The 19,870-nt window shown below is 46.3% G+C and overlaps 1 protein-coding gene across 33 annotated transcripts in view; it reads right to left on the bottom strand.

Annotated features, from left to right (window-relative positions):
* CACNA1C (calcium voltage-gated channel subunit alpha1 C) overlaps positions 1 to 19,870 on the bottom strand; it is a 611,497-nt gene that overhangs the window by 92,637 nt on the left and 498,990 nt on the right. For 20 of the 33 annotated variants that reach the window (XM_077340079.1, XM_077340048.1, XM_077340049.1 and 17 more), the window contains 5 exons: positions 18,746 to 18,875; positions 13,843 to 13,902; positions 8,576 to 8,682; positions 2,356 to 2,443; positions 1,144 to 1,251 (listed from right to left, as the gene is read on the bottom strand). In XM_077340079.1, the coding sequence (XP_077196194.1) occupies positions 1,144 to 1,251; positions 2,356 to 2,443; positions 8,576 to 8,682; positions 13,843 to 13,902; positions 18,746 to 18,875 (493 nt within the window). Of the gene's footprint in view, positions 1 to 1,143; positions 1,252 to 2,355; positions 2,444 to 8,575; positions 8,683 to 13,842; positions 13,903 to 14,046; positions 14,107 to 18,745; positions 18,876 to 19,870 lie in introns of all 33 variants that reach the window. The other 13 variants (XM_077340052.1, XM_077340055.1, XM_077340051.1 and 10 more) reach the window with 1 other exon arrangement.

Here is a 19,870-nt window from a genome sequence, read left to right as displayed (position 1 = left end):
TCATCTTGGATTCCTGAGTGTCTGACTGGGAATGTGGGCCCATGTGATCCAAAGTGGCAGGGCTCATAGTATACCTCAGCCTTTCTCAATGTTTTGACCATTGAGAAACCGAAGAAACATTCTTCAGACTTCAAGAAACCCCAGAAGTGGTGTGATCATGAGGAATATGGTTGGAAGCGTATCTGGAGACACGCCCATCTGGGGCCCCTCCCCTTCCTAGCCACTCTCAGGCCCTTTATTGGCCACTGAGGGGAGTGTCAATATGACCCTACATGGTCATATAATAAGATAAATGTTTAACATATTTAATATATATATATATAAATAATTAACTCCCACCCATTCAGGAAACCATTCCGGGACTGTCAAAAAACCCTAGGGCAGGGGTAGTCAAACTGCGGCCCTCCAGATGTCCATGGACTACAATTCCCATGAGCCCCTGCCAGAGAATGCTGGCAGGGGCTCATGGGAATTGTAGTCCATGGACATCTGGAGGGCCGCAGTTTGACTACCTCTGCCCTAGGGTTTCACGAAGCCCTAGTTGAGAAAGCCTCATGTACGTTCTTCCATGACAGCAACTTCAGGACTTCTTAGAGGCAGATGACCTGCAACATGGTCCAAGACGTTCAAGGCGGTTGCCAGTAAAGGACGCGCTTGTAATACAAAGCAAAGAGGAAACAGAAAGATAGTTTCCATTCAGCCTTAATTCTAAAACTTCACTTAAAGGAGCATATCCAGAATGTCGATTAGCTTTGCAGAGTTTATGACAAATGAACCAGCCCTTTTAACACTTCTGTTTAATGCTGCTAGGAGCCGTTCTCCAAGTGATACTTCCTTATCCTTTTCCTCAATGATTCTCAAATAATCCCTGCATGGGTAGTGTGGTGCAGTGGCTACAGAGTTGGGCTAGAATCCGGGAGAGCCAGGTTCAAATCTTCACCAGGCCCTCAAGCTGATTGGGTGACCTGGGGCCAGCCACTTTCTCCCAGAGTAAGATACCTCACGGGGATGCTGTGAGGGTCCAGTGTATGGGGGAGATCAATTTGTGCCACTCTGACCTTCTTTGAGGAAGAAGGGAATCAAAATGCACCAAATAAAAAGATTCAGGGAGGAAGAAGTAAGAAACACGTTCCATGACTTTACCTTGAACAACTGCACTCCAATGCAGGCAAACATGAACTGCAACAACGTGGTGACGATGACAATGTTCCCAATAGTCCGGATGGCCACAAAAACACACTGGACAACATGCTGCAAACAGAAGTCGAGAGAGAGTCAGCACTGGGGCTATTTAAACCTTCCAGGGCTTGATGCAAATAAACAAATGAATTGCAATAATCTTGCCAGATTGCAGTTTTCCTATCAACCCACGTGGTACCTCTGGGAATGAAACACTCTATGGTATGTATGTGTTTGTGTAAATAAAAGAGTCCAGAAGCAGCTGTCTCACCAAAGCTGGGATATTTCCAGATTTCCTAAATCATAGAATCATAAAATCCTCATCAAGTTTTTAAAACTTGCTCTTGTGGAGAAAAAAATGAACGATGCCACATACTCTAGAGCAGGGGTAGTCAACCTATGGTCCTCTAGATGTCCATGGACTACAATTCCCATGAGCCCCTGCCAGCAAATGCTGGCAGGGGCTCATGGGTATTGTAGTCCATGAACATCTGGAGGACCACAGGTTGACTACCCCTGCTCTAAAGGCAGCTGTAGCTAAATCTTTTAGTAACCAGATCTGACTACAATCTGTCACCTTTGTCTAGATCAGGAATGGCCAACAGGCAGCTCAGATCCACTACGCGCTTTTGAATGCAAAAACCATTTGGTGGAAGAAAAACCTATTTTCTGCCTGTCACACTGGTTCTCCTCATCCACAATGCCGGGGAGCCTGCTTAGTAGACAGAGATGCCTTCCAGATACATCCACGGCTTCCACTACATTATCTGCGACGAAATCCCAAGTTGCATGCGTCTGGGTAAATCCTTATTTTCACCCCCTTGCCACACCTGGACCAATGGGCATGTTTCTCTTCCAAATGATGCCACCCTTCTACTTTCTACTAGATAAATGAAGAGCCATTGAGGGTATAATCAGCCTTCACCGACAGTCAGAGTTGGACCAGTCAGATGCATAACACAAAGATGTGCTGCACCCCACCCCAGGCCCTACACATGCACACCCATCACCCATCCTAATGACAAGCACTTTGGTGGTATATATGGATAGCTACCTAGATCAGGAGATCTGGACGGGGAAACAGAATGGGAGGAGCATTCGTTCCTCCATTTGCCCTAAATGCCCATGTAAAGTCACAGGAAGCTAACACAATAGATGTGGGAGATGCTCTCTAACCTTCAGTCCTTTGGCTCTGTTGATGGCCCTCAGGGGTCGGAGCACTCTCAAGACTCGTAGGATCTTCACGACGTTGATGGCACTAGACCTAGGAAAGAACAGCACAGTGGATCAGGCATTACAATCCGTGTGGGAGCACCTGAAGACTGCAGGCTTTTGTTCCTAAAGAGAGTCAAACCTAGCATGGTACCTGCTAGGTGGTAAAATGGGCTTATTGTTGGCTGGGCAGGAATTTGAACCCAGATCCTTGCCATCCAAGTCCAAGCCCCCCTCCAGAGGACAGCATACTAGCTCTTTTGTAGTTCTTCAGATAAAAGTTTGAAAACCATAAACAATTCCTGCTAAAGACTCAGACATTTCCTGTAGTACTTCTGTTGACATACTTGATATTATACCATGAACATGAAACGCATGTCCATGTAACTGAGGGACTGGCTAACTGAATATGCCCCATGAAGGACTTTGCACTCAGCTAATACAAATAGGCTGGCAATCCCTGGCCCTTGAGATAAACGTTTGGCCTCAACCAGGGCCAGGATTTTCTCAGTCCTGGCCCCAGGGCCAGATTTTCCTATAGGCTAACTAGGGCCTCAAGATCAAGAGGGGCCTATATTCAAATTATTAGCAAAATTTAAATCACGCTATTACACCAATCACATGTTTCATTTAACATATTGATATATATCACAGTAATGATGTATTTTAGCATCTCTCATGTAATTTACAGACTTAAAAATGGGAGGTGAAAGGGCCACATAAGTGGAATATTTGGGCCCCCAGATTAGTAACATCTGTATTGGCCCCCTCCTATGGCAATCTCCCCCAGATGTTGTTGTTGTTGTTGTTAGGTGCAAAGTCGTGTCCGACCCATCGCGACCCCATGGACAATGATCCTCCAGGCCTTCCTGTCCTCTACCATTCCCCGGAGTCCATTTAAATATGCACTCACCCAGATAAATATGAGTAATTATGAATTAGCAACTGCTAGATGGAATTTTAAATTATTTTTAATTATTTTAACTGTTTTTCCACTAATGAATTTGCTGGGAAGGGCAATAATAAATAAAATATTTAGACCATCTAAAATCCATACGATTAATATTATGGGGTTGGGGAACCATATACTAGCGATCCCCAACCTGTGGGCCATGGACCACATGTGGTCCTTCGACTAATTGGAGGTGGGCTGCGAAGAACACCTCCCCCCCCCCAGCCCTTTACAACACACTTCGGGTGTCATTGTCTCCCATCACTCCCAGATGGGACTATCTCGTTGCAGAGAAACAAGCTCAGGGTTCCCATTGATTAGTCATTGTCCTTATGTTCATTGTTGTGGCGTGTCTGTATCTTATTTTGAAGGGATGTTTAAACATTACCATAGCGACCAGAGTCAGAGAGCGTTAGGGCAGTGGTTGAGAGTAGAGGAGTAAACTACCCCCCCCCCCACCGGGCCTCAGTAAAATTGTCAAGCGTTGAGTGGTCCCCGGTGTTAAAAAGGTTGGGGACCACTGCCATATACTTTTGTGTAATTATGATGCGATACCTTGTGAGGCAGGCAATAGAAACGTTATTGATTTTACTGCTCCGGCTGTTAACTATGCTAGCCACTGAGAGATGGACCTGCTCACATTTGCATTCACTTGTATTTTTTGACATTTATATTGTTTTAAACTTAATCGTGCATTTAATGGGGTCTTTTTCCATTGAATAGTCCATTACTTGAGATGCACTCATGAGTAAGTCTCCAAAAGAAAGAGTGGAAGAAGATGTTATCTGCTTTCCCGCTGAACTGAATGCTGAAAATGATATCGAGCACAAGAGAAGAACCCTTGGACAAGATCCCAAATGCCGTGTGGATACGTGATGAATACAGCGCCAAATGGCAATCATCACAATTAATAACGATGCAACAAAACACTTAGCTAAGATGCTGTTTCGGAGAACGGAGCATTTCAGTCAGTTCTCTAGTGACTCAAGTCTAGTGACTCAGGTTTCACTGAGGACCTATTAAATTTTCCTTGCATCTTCCCCAGGTTTGTATTAGTAGATAGGCATTGCAAGTTTTCTCTTTCTTTCTTTCTTTCTTTCTTTCTTTCTTTCTTTCTTTCTTTCTTTCTTTCTTTCTTTCTTTCTTTCTTTCTTTCTTTCTCTTTCTTTCTCTTTCTTTCTTTCTTTCTTTCTTTCTTTCTTTCTTTCTTTCTTTCTTTCTTTCTTTCTTCTCTTCCTTCCTTCCTTCCTTCCTTCCTTCCTTCCTTCCTTCCTTCCTTCCTTCCTTCCTTCCTTCCTTCCTTCCATTCATTCATTCATTCATTCATTCATTCATTCATTCATTCATTCATTCATTCATTCATTCATTCATATTCTGCCCCATCTTTAGGAACGCAGGGTGGATTCCATTTCATAGTGTGCATACAATCCCTCTCAAAATCTTAAATTCATTCAAATTAATAACAATAAAGCATTTACATTAAAATCCCATAACTTAAAACAATAAATTAACAATAAATACTAAGTACTGACATTGACTACAGCCTTTTCTCTGTGGGAACAAGGGGGTCATTCAGAAACTGAAGTGGGGCTCAGGCCTGGTGGGGCTACATGTTACTGCTGTAACCCAATAGGGCTACATATTACTGCTGGCCTCAACCACAGGCCTGGTGGAACAGCCCTGTCTTACAAGCCCTGTGGAACTGTCAAAGGCCCTGCAGGGCTCTGATGTCATCTGCCAGACCATTCCAGTAGGCTGGGCCCAGAGCTGGAAAGGCCCCGGTTCTGGTTGGGGCCGATTTAATCTCCCTAGGACCAAGGACCCTTAGCAGATTTTTCTTGCTTGGCCATAACTTTCTATGGGGGAATGTGCTGTTGTCTGCTGGGAAGTCAACTTTCAGACAGGAACAGGCTTGATATGAATCAGGATTACAGTCGGTGTGTGTGAGATCTTCAGCCTCCCCCACATCATTCCCCCAGTGTGAAGCGGCCATGAGGAACTGATGTTGGACTCATTGGAGGAATTGCCTATACTCATAAAGGATCCTTAAAGACACAAATATCAGTGCCCTTGGCCTGTTTTAGGTTAGGAAAATAATGTGGGGTAGGAGGTATGAGTCTCCTCTCCCCCTGTGCCACACTCCCAGTCTGAATCAAGTTCATGTGAACCTCAAGGCTAAGGTCTAGACAGAACTCACAGCCTATGTCTGATTGTGCAGAACATAATGTGGTTAGGAGGATCCAAACCTATTGCTTGTTTCTGTGCAGTGCTAGGCATTCCAGATCTCACTGTTGAGAGGATTAAGATTCTGATGCATTGCCACATGTGACTTGCCATGAGGATTTCTTGATCCATGGGGTGACGAAGAAGAACTGGGGTTTTGTGCTACCTGAAGGAGCCTCAAAGCGGCTTCAACATTTGCCTACTCTTCCTCTCCCTACTACAGACCCCCTGTGAGGTAGGTGAGGCTGAGAGAGATCTGAGAGAACCATGACCGGCCCAAGGTCACCCAGCCAGCTACATGTGGAAGAGTGGGGAATCAAACCCAGTTCTCCAGATTAGGGTCCACCACTCCGAACCACTATACCATGCTGGCTCTCACCAATCCCTTCCTGCTGTTACCTCTGCCTCGTTTTAAGCCAGATCTTTGTTTTCCAGTGGCTTGCTGCCTCCCTTGCCCCAACTTCCATGTCCCTTACGCCTCGCTGACAAACAGACACTTTTTTTCCTAGTTATGCATTGCTCAGTTAAGAATGATGACTATGACAGATTACTGAATGGCTGTTACAGTTTTCATAATAATTCAGGCCTGAATCCAGATTGAAATGGATCTAGATAATTCACCTCTTCCACCTCAGTCCAGGTCTTCTGCTGCTGCCATTCCTGCAGAGCGCCCCCTGTGGACCTGAGCTCATCATATCCTGCCCAGCCTGGTGGTTATTTCAGGGGCAGGGCTGAGGTCTCCCTTGTAAGCTCTGGCTGGGGGCCCCTCTGGCTCTGCTGGATCATTAGCAGCTGGTACCCCACTGGTCCTCCATGAACTCCTCAAAGTCACTGGCTGGGCAGAAGGGATCATGGCAGAGCTCACATCCAAATATCCCCAGTGAAACCCAGAGGCCCAACAACTACTCCATTTAGGCCCACAAAATCTAATACAGAAGAACTGGAAGGAAAACCAACAGGTGCAACTGCGCAGGCCTGTCCTCTGGATCCCTTGGTTCCTGAAATCAGGGGACAGGAAAATAGGAGAACTGCTCTGGGAGATTGTAAACTCCTTTCATTGGGAGAGTTCCCAGAGGGTCTTAAAGAGGCAGTGGTGCACCGTTGCTGAAGAAGCCATCGCTTGATCCCTGTGACCCGGGCTATTACCACCCCATCTCGCACTTGCCGTTTCTGGGGAGGGTGACTGAAAGGGCCACGGTGCATCATTTTTTATTACGTGAACCGCCGCGAGACCTGTCGGGGAGCGGCGGTATACAAATTTAAAATAAAAATAAATAAATAAATCAGCTCCTAGCATACTTGGAGGAAACTTTCGCTCTTGATCCATTCCATTCTGGCTTCCGTCCTGGCCATGGGGTGGAGATGGTGCTGGTCACCCTGACAGATGACCTCCGGTGCCAGCTGGATTGGGGCAGGTTGGCCGTCCTCGTGCTGCTCGATCTGTTGGCAGCATTGGACATTGTCGACCACAAGTTGTTGGCTCACGGCCTTGCTGGGGCTGGGATTTTGGGGGGGGGGGCAGCCCTGCAATGGTTGCACTCCTTTCTCCAGAACTTTCTCCATAAGCAGAGGGTGGCAGTGGGGGAAGAGCAGTGATGTCGTTACCAACTCTCCTGTGGGGTACCACAGGGTGTGATACTCTCCCCCACATTATTTAACGTCTTTATGTGTCCTCTGTCCCCGCTGGTCTGGAGTTTTGGGTTGGGTTGCCATCAGTACACTGGTAACACCCAGCTCTATCTCTTGATGGATGGCCGCCTCATCCCCCCCCCAGAAACATTTGCCAGATGTTTGGACGCAGTGGCTCAAGCAAAGCTGGCTGAGACTCAACCCCTCCAAGATGGAGGCCCTTTCAGTAGGAAAGGGCCAGATCAGGAAGTGCATTTACCCACCCAGGAGGGTGTGCAAATGGAGATCTTGTACACAGTCAGGAACCTGGGGGTGATTCTGGACACTTCTCTTTCAATGGAAGCCCAGGTCACCAGAGTAGACCAACTGGTGTTTTTCTACCTATGCCAGGTGAGGTTAACTAGTGCCCTATCTGTCCCAAGATCACCTAGCCACAGTGATGCACACGACAATCACCTCAAGGCTAGATTTCTGTCACTCGCTCTATGTGGGCCTTCCCTTGTCTGTGACCCGGAAACTACAGCTGGTGCAAAATGCAGCTAACTGGGGTTCTTACTAGGACACCCATATCCAGCCAGTGCTGAAGCAGCTGCATTGGTTGCCAGTTGAATACCAGATAGGCTGGAGGTCCCTGGTCCACACAATATCTGCTTGGCCTCGACTCCCAGGAGAGCTGAGGGCCCTGAAGGAGCTTGTAAAGTTCTGCAGGACCTGCATGATAGAGCTCTTCTGCCAGGCATTTGGTTGAGGCTGGGTAGAAAGAGAAAGATCTAGCTCTTCCTCTGATGTGCCCAACTGTGCCATTTCCCCTGGAGTAACAGCAGATGTGGGGTGGGGGGGCAGGGGGAGGGTCAGATTGGTGTGAGAGTGGTTGGGCTTTTTAGGAAGTGAACTGTTTTTATTGTAAAGGTTGTTTTATTACTATGACGATATGTTGTAAGCTGCTGCGGGCCAGCCGACCAGGAGCAATGGCCCAGAAATGGAACTAAAACATTAATTAAATAGATAAAACATGGCACTCTTTATTGTATGCATTTCCTGCTTTTAACGACACGTTTTTTAAAATTTCTGCAATCTAGCCTTTGCATTCCTTACGCTGCGTCTTAAACTGTTTTTATTGCATCGTTTTCTGACTTTAGGTTCCAATTTTCTTATAATGTTCCTCCTGTCTCTTATCTCTCGTCCCTACTGCACTGCTCAATTTTGCGATCCACACTGAGTCCCAGCAAGAAAGGCTGCCTACGAATAAATCAACGGCAGCGAGCAGCAACATCCCGGCAAAGTGAAACAAAATTATACTGCGGACAACATGGCCTCCCAGAAACTGTCCAGCTCCCCCGTGGACAACAGATCTTTCCCAGCGGAAAATGGGTCACTCACTGGATCCCAAAGGAGATGAGAGAAACGCTAACCACCAGCAGGTCCAGGATGTTGAAGTAGTTCCTGCAGAAGGATCCTTTGTGAAGGAAAGCTCCGTAAGCCGTCATCTGCAAGGGGTCACATGAAGACACAAACAAACTTTGCCGTTAGCACATGCCCGGGCACCACCACTCAGAGCAAGCTTAGGGGGGGGGGTGATAGAACATGGAGCTGAAGAATGTCGATTCCAGACTCTCACAGAAATGAGATGCAAGGAGGAGGTCGTTAAGAGAGCTTTCGGAAAGAAAGAACATATGCAAGGGAGGGTTGCAGACTAGTGCCCGGCCCCTCTAAGGAACAGCTGCAGATCTGCAATGGACAGCAACTCTTTTCCTTTTAAGATACAACATACAGAAAATGCAAAGAGCATGCTTAGTAACAGAGTGTAGATGCTTTAGATCAGAGGTAATCAATCTGTGGTCCTCCAGATGTCCATGGACTACAATTCCCATGAGCCCCTGCCAGCGTTTGCTGGCAGGGGCTCATGGGAATTGTAGTCCATGGACATCTGGAGGACCACAGGTTGACTACCCCTGTTTTAGATTATTTTACAGACTTTGGCTGTATCCCGTTTTAGCGGGTGCTTTACCTGCTTTCGGTACTAATAGAATGTAGCTTCTTTCATGGGACTGAGGAGGCCGAAATTTAACAGGGCCTTTTCAGTGGTGACATTATAATTGTGGGATGGCCTCCGGAGAAAGGGCTGTGAGGTCCAGTTCCTTTTAGTTTTTAGGAGGGCTTTTATAATGTTTCAATCTCACTAGTGCTTTGAGTGGAATGATACCCTTACTGGATTTTTATAGTATGATTTTAACAGTCTAATTTATTAAACAATCAAGCTAAGTCTCTTCACATTGTTTTTTTTTTTTCCCCCATAAGAAAATGGAGCTCTGTATCTGCAGATAAGTTATCTCCAGCCTGATGTTCACCAAGATTGGTAACGGGGATGGGTCTGAATATAAAAGGGCAATCTCTTCAAGATCGGAAGCCGTAACTGAGTCACATTCTCTGCATTGAAGCAATACGGGGTTCTTTCAAATGTAACATTTTCCTTCAAGGAGCAGTATCAACTGGTAGGACTTCCTTCCAACCACAGAGCCTTCTTTTTGTCACATGGGAAGATGTAGAATCACAGAGTTGGAAGGGATCTCCAGGGTCATCTAGTCCAACCCCCTGCACAATGCAGGAAATTCACGATGGTGATCTTTTGTTCTGGTTCTCGGGCTCCCACTGGCTGTCATTAAATGATTTGCACTGCTGTTACTGAAGGATAGTTTGAAGTCCCCTTCTTCGTTCCTGGGTTATCTGGTCGGCACATCACTCAACAGGACCAAGGAGTAATCCTGCCTGCTGTTTATTTATTTAGACACCTTCCCTGCCGCCTTTCCAGAGAACCCGCAGGTTTTGATTTTCTGCTTAGAAGATGGGGCAAAATGAAAACAAGTTTCCTTTTCCTTCACAGATTGCTATAAGCACAACAAAAATAGAGTCCAATGGCACCTTTAAGGCCAACAAAGATTTATTCAAGGCGTGAGCTTTCGAGTGCATCCACATGCACTTGAATAAATTCACGCCTTGAATAAATCTTTGTTGGTCTTAAAGGTGCTATTGGACTCTATTTTTGTTGTGCTACTTCAGACCAACACAGCTACCCATTTGATTGCTATAAGGAAATCATTCCCTGCAACAAGGGAATTGAGCACTGCTCCTTACATATGAATACATACATTATGTCTAAGAATTCTCTAACACTTGCTGGGAGTTGAAGAACAAACTGCCTTTATTCGAGGCACACATTCCTGCAACCAGGGCCCATTCCGCACACGTTGGATAATGCAGTTTCAGGGTTCTTTTGCAGCTGGATTTTCCTCTGCAGAACAGGAAAATCTGCTTCTAAAGTGCATTGAAAGTGCATTATCTAACGTGTGCGGAATGGATCCAGTTAGGCGGGAGAACCCAGTTGTTTCCGGTCAGTTTTATCTGTGGTATTTCTTATTTTTTGTATTAAAAAAACGTGCTGATGAGAGTGGGGAATAAATTAAACTTATGTCACCAAAAGCCCAAATGACATCAGGAAGAACTAACAAACCAACCATCAGGCAGAAATCAGAAAGGAAGTATAAACGCTGCTCCTTTGAGCAGAATTTATACTAAGGGATTACGGGAAGGGAGGGTTCTTGCCATAACAAAGGAAGTAAAGATGCCTCTTGGAGCTCTCATTTTTGTATGGCAATCTTAAAGGGAAGGAGGAGAAACCATTGAAATTGGAATGTGGGGGGCTCAGTTAAGTTTCAGTAGAAGTAGAAGGTGGTATATTTGCTGGGGGAAGCTGGTGGGTAGCAACTTTTCCACTAGGTCAGTGAAACAAGCACAATCTTCTCACATGTAGCACTCTGTGTGACACTCATTAATGCTCAGCTGGTCCCCGTGGGGTAGGTAACATGGTTGAAGAATGAAAGCATTTGGGATAATTATGTTTCCTTTCTAGTTCACTGTGATTATACAGTCAGCACCAACACAGTGGTTCTGTTTATTGTAGGGGATAATGGAGAACAGTGTGCGGACAGAACTTGAAAAGCACCTAAGAGTGACCCCCTCATGGAGCACGACTCCCTGGGTTCCCTGAACTTCCGTTCATGCTTGTCCTTCACTATTACACCTGTAATGTATTCACATCGTAAGTAAAATGGTTCCTAGGAAAACATCTAGATGGGATTCTGCTTATGTCCTTTGTAAGTTGTTCCTGGCTCCACAGATGTGGGATGAGGTTTAAAATATGCCTCTGTGAAAAGAATGCTAACACTAGTCTAAACAGATGTATTCCAAAACAAAAACAACTTTACAGCTTGGAACACACTGTCAGAATGGGAAACACAACTACCCTTTGCAAGAAAAGAGGAGAAAATTCCACTCTACCAAACGGGGGCTCATCTCTTGCGTATAAGCTGAATAGAGTCCTTTTCCTCCTTCACTTTATTTGAGGAGGACATTAAAGAGGTGCAAGAAACAATTCTAGTCATTCTTGGTACCTGCCTCAAATGCTGAGCAGATTTTGCTCTTGGAAGATGTTCTCCAGTCCAGTGGCCAATTCACACATCAGGTTGAATCTATGTGTAACAATCAGATACCCGTTGTGGGATCAGTTCCCATGTACCTGATTTGGACTAGGCTGCCAAGGTGTGCAAGGAAAGGGCTGTGCCCCCCCCATGCCATTTTATCAACCCTAAATGTCCCCAGAGGTGCTGTTTGTACTACTGGGCTGGAGACTCCAGGCACAACCCATGCATTTCTCCATGCCTTTGGGTAAGAGCCAGTGTGGTGCGTACTGGTTAAGAACAGCGGACTCTAATCCAACTATATTCTGCACGATCGAACCACTTATGGGGTTCCTAGAAGCCTGAAGAATGCTTCAGGGGGTGCTCAATGGTAAAAAAGTTGAGGAAGGCTGGTACACCTTTAAATGGTGCAACATTAGAGCTTTGACAGTGAGCACTATTCAAAGAACATGGCCTTGGTGGTCCCACTGTTGATAAAGATGACATTATTATCTTTCCATATAGCCCTTAGGAGAAGCTTGGAAGAAAAGAAACTCCTCAGTGAACAAACTTTATGCAGAAAGCCAAAGTTGTCCTTGGTTATCACTGTTTAAAATACCAAAAATTTCAGAAAAATACGCACCATGCAGACGAGCCTGTTTTGTCTGCTGTCTAAATGTTAAAATGCAGCGGTAGTCAACCTGTAGTTCTCCAGATGTCCATGGACTACAATTCCCATGAGCCCCTGCCAGCATGTGCAGGGGAATTGTAGTCCATGGACATCTGGAGGACCACAGGTTGACTACCCCTGTTATATAGCGTGTTAATCGTGTAGCCACTTGGGAGTCATGCAACGGTAATTATGACTCCAGGGGTAGAAGGAGAACATGGACCTTGGGAAGAGGGGGATATTGATACCTGGGTTCTGTAGAACAGTGGTCCGCAACCTTTTTCAGGTTGTGGCCCGTTGCCAAGGGGTTGGGGGGAGAGGCTGACTCGGCCCCCCCTCGCATGCGCGGCGGGGAGAAGGAGCCGCAGCCCGCTGCCGAACCTCTCGCGGCCCGCCACTGGGCCGCAGACCGGGAGTTGGGGACCACTGCTGTAGAATGCAAGGTCTGCTGCTGTTCTACCACAGACTAACGAATGTCTTAATTAATTGATGATGAATGTTTCAATTAGGTTGTAAGCTACCCAGAGACCACTTGCAGAGAGAGGTGGCCTGTAAATATAATGATAATAGTTGTAATAACAACAAAACAGCTACCCTCGGCAACATGCACCGTAGGCCGTTCCTCCGTCATTCTGTGCTAACTATGAGAATCTCATGGGCCTCCAAGCTCCCCTGGTCTTGTAGTTCCAGGCACTGAGCATCAACAAACATATCAACCCCATCTTGGGTCGCTTTGACTGGCAGCACTTTGATTGCCCAAGTGGGCCAAAATGATACAAGTCTGATCCTGCTTGGACTACAAAAGAACCAGACAAAATAGTAAGGACACCTAATGAGCTATGGGGAAGGGAACAGGCTATCTGTGGTCCTCCTCTCTCTTTCTTCTGCAAGCCCTCACACAATTAGTTTCCAGCTAATTTAGGGCATGTTTTGCATAGCAAAAGCTTGCTACAAAAATTAATTGTTTTCAAAGTGACTAAATAGAGCTAGCGTGGTGCCAGTGGCGGCCTCAAATCTGGCGAGCGGGATGTGATTCCTCGCTTCTCCTCCTGCTGCCAGCTGGGTGGCCTTAGGCTTGTCACAGTTCCGTCAGAGCTGTTCTATCAGAGCTCTCTCAGTCCCACCTACCTCAAAGGGTGTGTGTTGTGGGGAGAAGAAGGGAAGGCGATTGTAAGCTGCTCTGAGACTACTTCAGGCTTTGAAAAGCAGGGTACAAAAACCAGCCCTTATTTTTCTCCTAGGACTTAATGCCGGAAACGGGGGAGAAACGCTGAGCTCTAAAGAAGCCCATGCCATTTCTTGAGCTTCCTGTTTTCTCTAGTTTGATACACTTGCATGGCAGGGAACTTAAGGACTCTAGCTACCGATAGGATTTTAATGCCAAAGTGGAATGAATTTTAAGGACAGACACAGGGAGCTTTCAAGGCCTACCCTGCCTATAGAGATAACATTGGGAGGGGGGTGTTGGCACAGAAGACAAAAGAGAAGGTGAAAGAGAAGAGTGCATAGCTCAGATTGGTTACCTTAAGAATAATTTCTAATGTAAAGATACTAGTGAAGACATAATCTGCATTGCCTAGGATCTGAAAAATAAGCACAATTGGGTTAGTGGTTAACTCAGCACGACTGAGAGACAAACAAGTTGTGTGTGTTAGCGACAGACAGCAGCAGAGAACTAGTCAGCTCATGAGTGAGAAGAGGATGGAAGAGAAGATGGGGGCTTTTACCTTCAGAGCAATTTCAATGGTGAAAATGACAGTAAAAAATATATCAAAATAAAAGAGGATCTGCAAAACAAAAAGGGAACAGGAGGCAAAGGGGAGGGACACCCGTGAGTGATCACTGCAAGAGCCAGTCACAATTCAAAACTGAAAAGCACAGCTGCTATATCCGGGGGGGGGGGGAGGGTGCAGCAGGAAAGGGAGTTCTGCAACAACATCAAGGTGAAGGCGATGGGCAGGCTATGAGCAGCACATTTAAACAGCACCGTTCTTCATTCACTATTGCATCCCCGCACATTTTCATGGCAAGACAGCGTCCCCCTCTCCACGGAGAGACGTTTTTCAGCATTGCCCAGATTAAACTCCACATCCCCCCCTCCCCAAATACATGGATTTCTAGTCAAGAACATGCAGCTCTTTGCCCTATAACTATCCCCCATTCAAGTTTGTTGCACTTGTCTCTTGCAACAGATTTAACGGCAGCTGCTGTTCTTGTTATTACAGAGAACAAGAACCATCTACCTGCTAATTGACCTCAGCTTCCTGCACGAAGCAGCACAATAACCACTGAAAGAATCCTGTCTTGCTGTCACTTAAGACAGTGGTCCCCAACCTTTTTATCACTGGCCAACGCTTGACAATTTTACTGAGGCCCGGGAGGGGGGGGTAGTCTTTTGCCGAGGGATGTTGCCGCCGCTGGCTGGGCCCCTGCTCCACTTGCTTTCCTGCCGGTGCCCCTAAATTCCCACTGCCCACTGGGGGGCGCTGCCAGCAGCAGCTGCGCAGTGCCATGCCAAGGGGGAGCCCAAGCCATGGCGGCCACTGGAGAGCACCAAAGGTGAGCCGGCGGCAGAGTGGCAGGGCAGCCCCCAAGGCAGCAGCTGGGGAGGAGGACAAGGAGGAGCCACGGCCCGGGACCAACTAATCCACGGCCCGGTACCAGTCCCCGGACCGGGGGTTGGGGACCACCGACTTAAGAGACAGCCAAGGATCTGTGCCTCTGCATTTTCTTTCCTCTAAGTATTTATGGCATGTGTGCAATACAGCTGGGAGATCCCAAGATTGTCTGGCTGCTAGGCAGGAGAGGTTTGAGGTGGTCTGCCATTGCTTGCCCCCCGTCACAAGCCTGGTATTCCTTGAAGGTCATCCTTTGAAGGTCAAGCCAGGGCTGACCCCGTTTAGCTTCTGAGATAAATAGATAAATAGCATCCGGCTTGCTTGGGCTATCCAGGTTGGAACTTCCTTCAAGAGAAAAGGCAATCTTCGGCTTACTTGCTTGAAAGGCAAATTGGGGGGGACTTTCTTGCAAGTGAATACGGCTAGGATCAGGCCACGAGGCTTGTTGTGATTCCTACTGAAATGAGCAGGAATTGCGCAGTTAAGTGTCGAGAGTGTTTGACTATACACAAGCGGGATGCCAAAACCGCTCTGTGTTAGCAGCCACATCCCCTATTCACCGAGCGTTGTTAACGACACTGTTCCAATTGCAATTTGCGATTGTGTTCCTCTTGGCTTCCCTCCGCAGCTAGTTTGATTAAACCTCACGGAGCTATAGTCTCTAAGGCAGGGGTAGTCAAACTGCGGCCCTCCAGATGTCCATGGACTACAATTCCCAGGAGCCCTTGCCAGCATTCGCTGGCAGGGGGCTCCTGGGAATTGTAGTCCATGGACATCTGGAGGGCCGCAGTTTGACTACCCCTGCTCTAAGGGAAGAGCAGATATTTCGTCCCATCGCAAAGTGAAAAGCCAATTGGACAGAACATGTGTAAAGGTATGCTAGGGAGCAATCATTAACCAAAGCAGGGAGGGATTTTGTGTCACCCATAGAATCATAGAGTTTGAAGGGACCTCATGGGTCATCTAGTCCAACCCCCTGCACTATGCAGGACACTCACATCCCAATCGCTCATCCACTGTAACCGGCCACCCCCTTGAGCCTTCACAGAATCAGCCAATTGATCCTTCCTCCCAGCTTTAAGCTTTGTGGCCCAAATTCAGTGCCAGTGCCAATAAAGAGCACCCGGCTGGGCTATTTCTTAGCGCAGCACCCATGAAGTCTGAAGGTTCTTCATACCGCTCAGTGGAATTGCTCTAAACTGCGCCAATCTAAGTCAGATCTAAAGTTATCCTGTGTTCCTCATTCACCCAAACTGACAATGCGAATCATTTACATCAGGGGTAGTCAACCTGTGGTCCTCCAGATGTCCATGGACTACAATTCCCATGAACCCCTGCCAGTGTTTGCTGGCAGGGGCTCATGGGAATTGTAGTCCATGGACATCTGGAGGACCACAGGTTGACTACCCCTGATTTACATGGAACATAAAACGGTGTGGTCCAGAGCGCTGGCCAAATTAACCCTACAGGTCACTCCTGTACAGGGTCACTGACATTATCGGGATACCTGAAATTAATTTGAGGGTGGCAGCCAAGTGAAAAGTGATGAGTTGTAACTTTAGCGATGTGCATCACATTTCTGAAGACAAGAAGCTTTCTAGTGAAACATCAGTTTAGGATTCTATAAGAAGTATGGGGCTTTTGCTGGGGTTTGGGTATCAAACTGTTCTACGAGTGGCTCTCCATGGGCTACATTCAGAAGGGATGTCGACCAGCTGTGCCCATCACGAGAAACTGCACAGAGACTGGTCTAACACTCTGGTGATGTTGGATTTGCAGCTGTTTTCCATCCCCAGAGCAGCATGAGGATGCCAAAGTGTCTGGGATGGCAATCTAAGCGGAAAACGGATCGATGCATGTCTTCCGCATTCAGCAAAGCGTGTGCCATAGGAACACCTGCATCTATAGCCCGTTTACAGCAGGCTGCAAATCAGACAGCATGTTTATTTCCATTTAAATAGTTTAAACCTGACACAAACCCACCCCAAAATGGAACGAAAAGGCTGCCCGAAGAACTGGATCGCTTTGGGAATGCCGGCCCAAGGTTAACAACCAGCCCGAGGTTAACAACAAAGGAACCCAGCACGAGGGCTACTCTTTAGCCTGGAGTTCTCAGCAAGGTAGAAAAGCTTGTGTCTGGATTGTACCACTTTAGGGTTCAGCTTATGGGTGTGGGTGCGAGGCGATCAACTAATCCTCCATAGGAAAAATCTCTCCACACTGGAAATTAGCTCGTCGTGGAGAAGGGTTCTATGCCTACAAGTATTTTGAATGATTATATGTTGCAGTATTCTCCCACATACAAAGGTCCATGCACATAGCAAACTAGTGGCCTACAATGCTAATTTCCTAAGTGGATCACTCAATTCTCCCATTGTCAGTCCGAAATGAATCTTATTGTGTAATTCTCCTGACTCTGTTACTTGGTTTGTAAGAATAATGCCAAACGGCACAAAAATTGCTAATTTATAAGTAGCACCTTTTCTCAAAGGCGTTCTACAACAGAAAAGTCTGTTGATGCAAATAATAAAGAAGAGGAGTTCCAAGTGAGAGGTCCGAATATATGTTGATGCACACAGAGAATCAGGGCCTATTCTGCACACATAGGATAATGCACTTTCAAAGTGCTTTTGCAGCTGGATTTTCCTGTGCGGAACAGGATAATCTGCTTCTAAGGTGCATTGAAAGTGCATTATACAACATGTGCAGAATGGGCCCAGGAGGCCTGCTAACTTACCATTGACTTCACAGGAGAAAATACCTCTGTACATGCTTCTCTTTGAATTCCATACTGCTGCCTCTTCTACTGAACAGCATTGGGCAAGTCAGTGGAACTACAGAGTCTGTAAAGTTTTTCATTAATAGCCACAGTGGCTCAAGTGTCCCATAATAGGATGTCTATCTTCTATTCACCAAGTAATTGCCTGGTTGAAGGAAGACTGCAAGAAGACACCTGAAATCTACCAATGCCACTGCAGCTTCTGCCCTGTTTTTGTTTTTGTTTTAATTTACAAACCTGGCCCATTTGGTGACACGTGTACAGAGAGCTCATGCTGTGGCATTTGAACGTTGAGTAAAAATGTGCTTTTCACGGAGCTCAAAAAAAGGAAAGGCCCTAAAAGAGGTATTTAAATAACATTTGGTATAAAGGACTGCGTAAACTTTTCAGCCTCTTTGGACCAAATCTCCTAATGCTAAAAGAGGCTCAGTTGACATGATTCCAATTCTGTGGTTTGAAATTAACAAAATTTGACTTTTTCAAAACACAGGCAAACTGGATTTCCACCAGTGATTTGTTGACTGTGAAGAGAACCAAATTCTCCTCTTTCTGATAATTGCAAGCCATCCTGTTCGTCTATCATGCACGGGGGAAGCTGAATATTCATCATGGAACCCGGCTTCCTCAAAAGTGAAACAAGCAAGCCATTTCTAGCTCTCATTGCTTTAGAAAAAAGTTCAGGTGATAACCATTTCCCAGGAAACATGGAGAACCACACAACAGCGATCTCTATATCCTCCCTTTTCTCTTCTCTTGCCATGCAAGCCTTACTGAAATAAATCCTGAATTTCAGAAGCAGGACAAAACTAGACCAAGAAAATATGCAAAAAAAATGTACTTCAATTGCACACAGAGCGCACAGAATTTGAGACACAGACTTCCACAGCAATGGAGGTTAAGTATATCTACACAGAATTTTTTTCCCCGGATTGATAGGGGTAGGGCAGGTTGGGTTTCCCTAATCTGGCCTGCTGAACTTTGTTCTGAACCAGCTTCGGAGGAGCACGGAAGGGAGGGTGGGAGGCATACTTGGTTCCTAACGGAGGAGTGACGGACAGGGTCCTCAGCTGCCAGAGAGATGCTGCTGAGCAAGATGAAAAAGAGGATCAGGTTGGTGAAAATGTTATTGTTAACGATGCGATGGCAGTGGACCCGAAACCTGCAGAGAGAAAGAGAGAAGGGAAAGACACAACCTTATCCATCAGACAGTGTTGGAGAAAATTAAGACCATGCCACGTTTGACAGCTCTCTTCGTTTTCAGAGGCCTAATTCACGTCCTACCACCTCAGACTATAGGTAGACACAGCACTTACATGCCTGGATGCTACACACAGAGTTTTTGCTACACAGCGGGAGTTCTGCACACAGAGGATACTTGCTATTTGGTCAAGACAGTGCCAGGGCTTTAACAGCAATGCCAGCCAGATCAGCTAAAGATCAGGCTGCCTAAACGCTATTTCAGGGGTAGTCAAACTGCAGCCCTCCAGATGTCCATGGACTACAATTTCCATGAGTCCCTGCCAGCGAATGCTGGAGGGCTGCAGTTTGACTACCCCTGCACTATTTGGTCCCTAAGCCTGAGGTGCTGGATCATTTTTAGTAGATCCACCAGCTCTGCACAGGCCACTATGTGCCAAAGCCCTAATCTTAACCAAATATTGATCTAAGTATGACCACAGAACTTATAATGGGTTCCTCAGCCATGCATCACGATTGACTTACTTAGAACAAAACCTCACATGTGGTGCCCAATAAATGGCCCATGGGATTCTTGGCCATCCTAAACACATCAGATATGAGGGCTCATCCTGTTTAGAGGGGCAACTATGCTCTTTTTAGACAACTTTTTATTTGCTTAAGGAGCCAAATGCTGATGATCTGTTTAGGAGTAAAATGTGGGGAAGGGTGTTGTGCTGTTTTATAATATTTTGATATTTAAATTGTATTTTATTATTCTCATGCTGGAATATTTGTACAAGAAGCAGATTACATATTTCCAAAATAAATGTCGATACGGCAGCCATGAAGACCTCACTCGTCAGCTCTGTAGAATAATAGAGTTGGAAGGGGCCATACAGGCCGTCTAGTCCAGGGGTAGTCAAACTGCGGCCCTCCAGATGTCCATGGACTACAATTCCCATGAGCCCCTCCCAG

The sequence above is a fragment of the Paroedura picta genome, chromosome 5, assembly GCF_049243985.1.
Source record: "Paroedura picta isolate Pp20150507F chromosome 5, Ppicta_v3.0, whole genome shotgun sequence".
Lineage (NCBI taxonomy): Eukaryota > Metazoa > Chordata > Lepidosauria > Squamata > Gekkonidae > Paroedura > Paroedura picta.
This window is presented reverse-complemented; position numbering and strand designations above follow the sequence as displayed.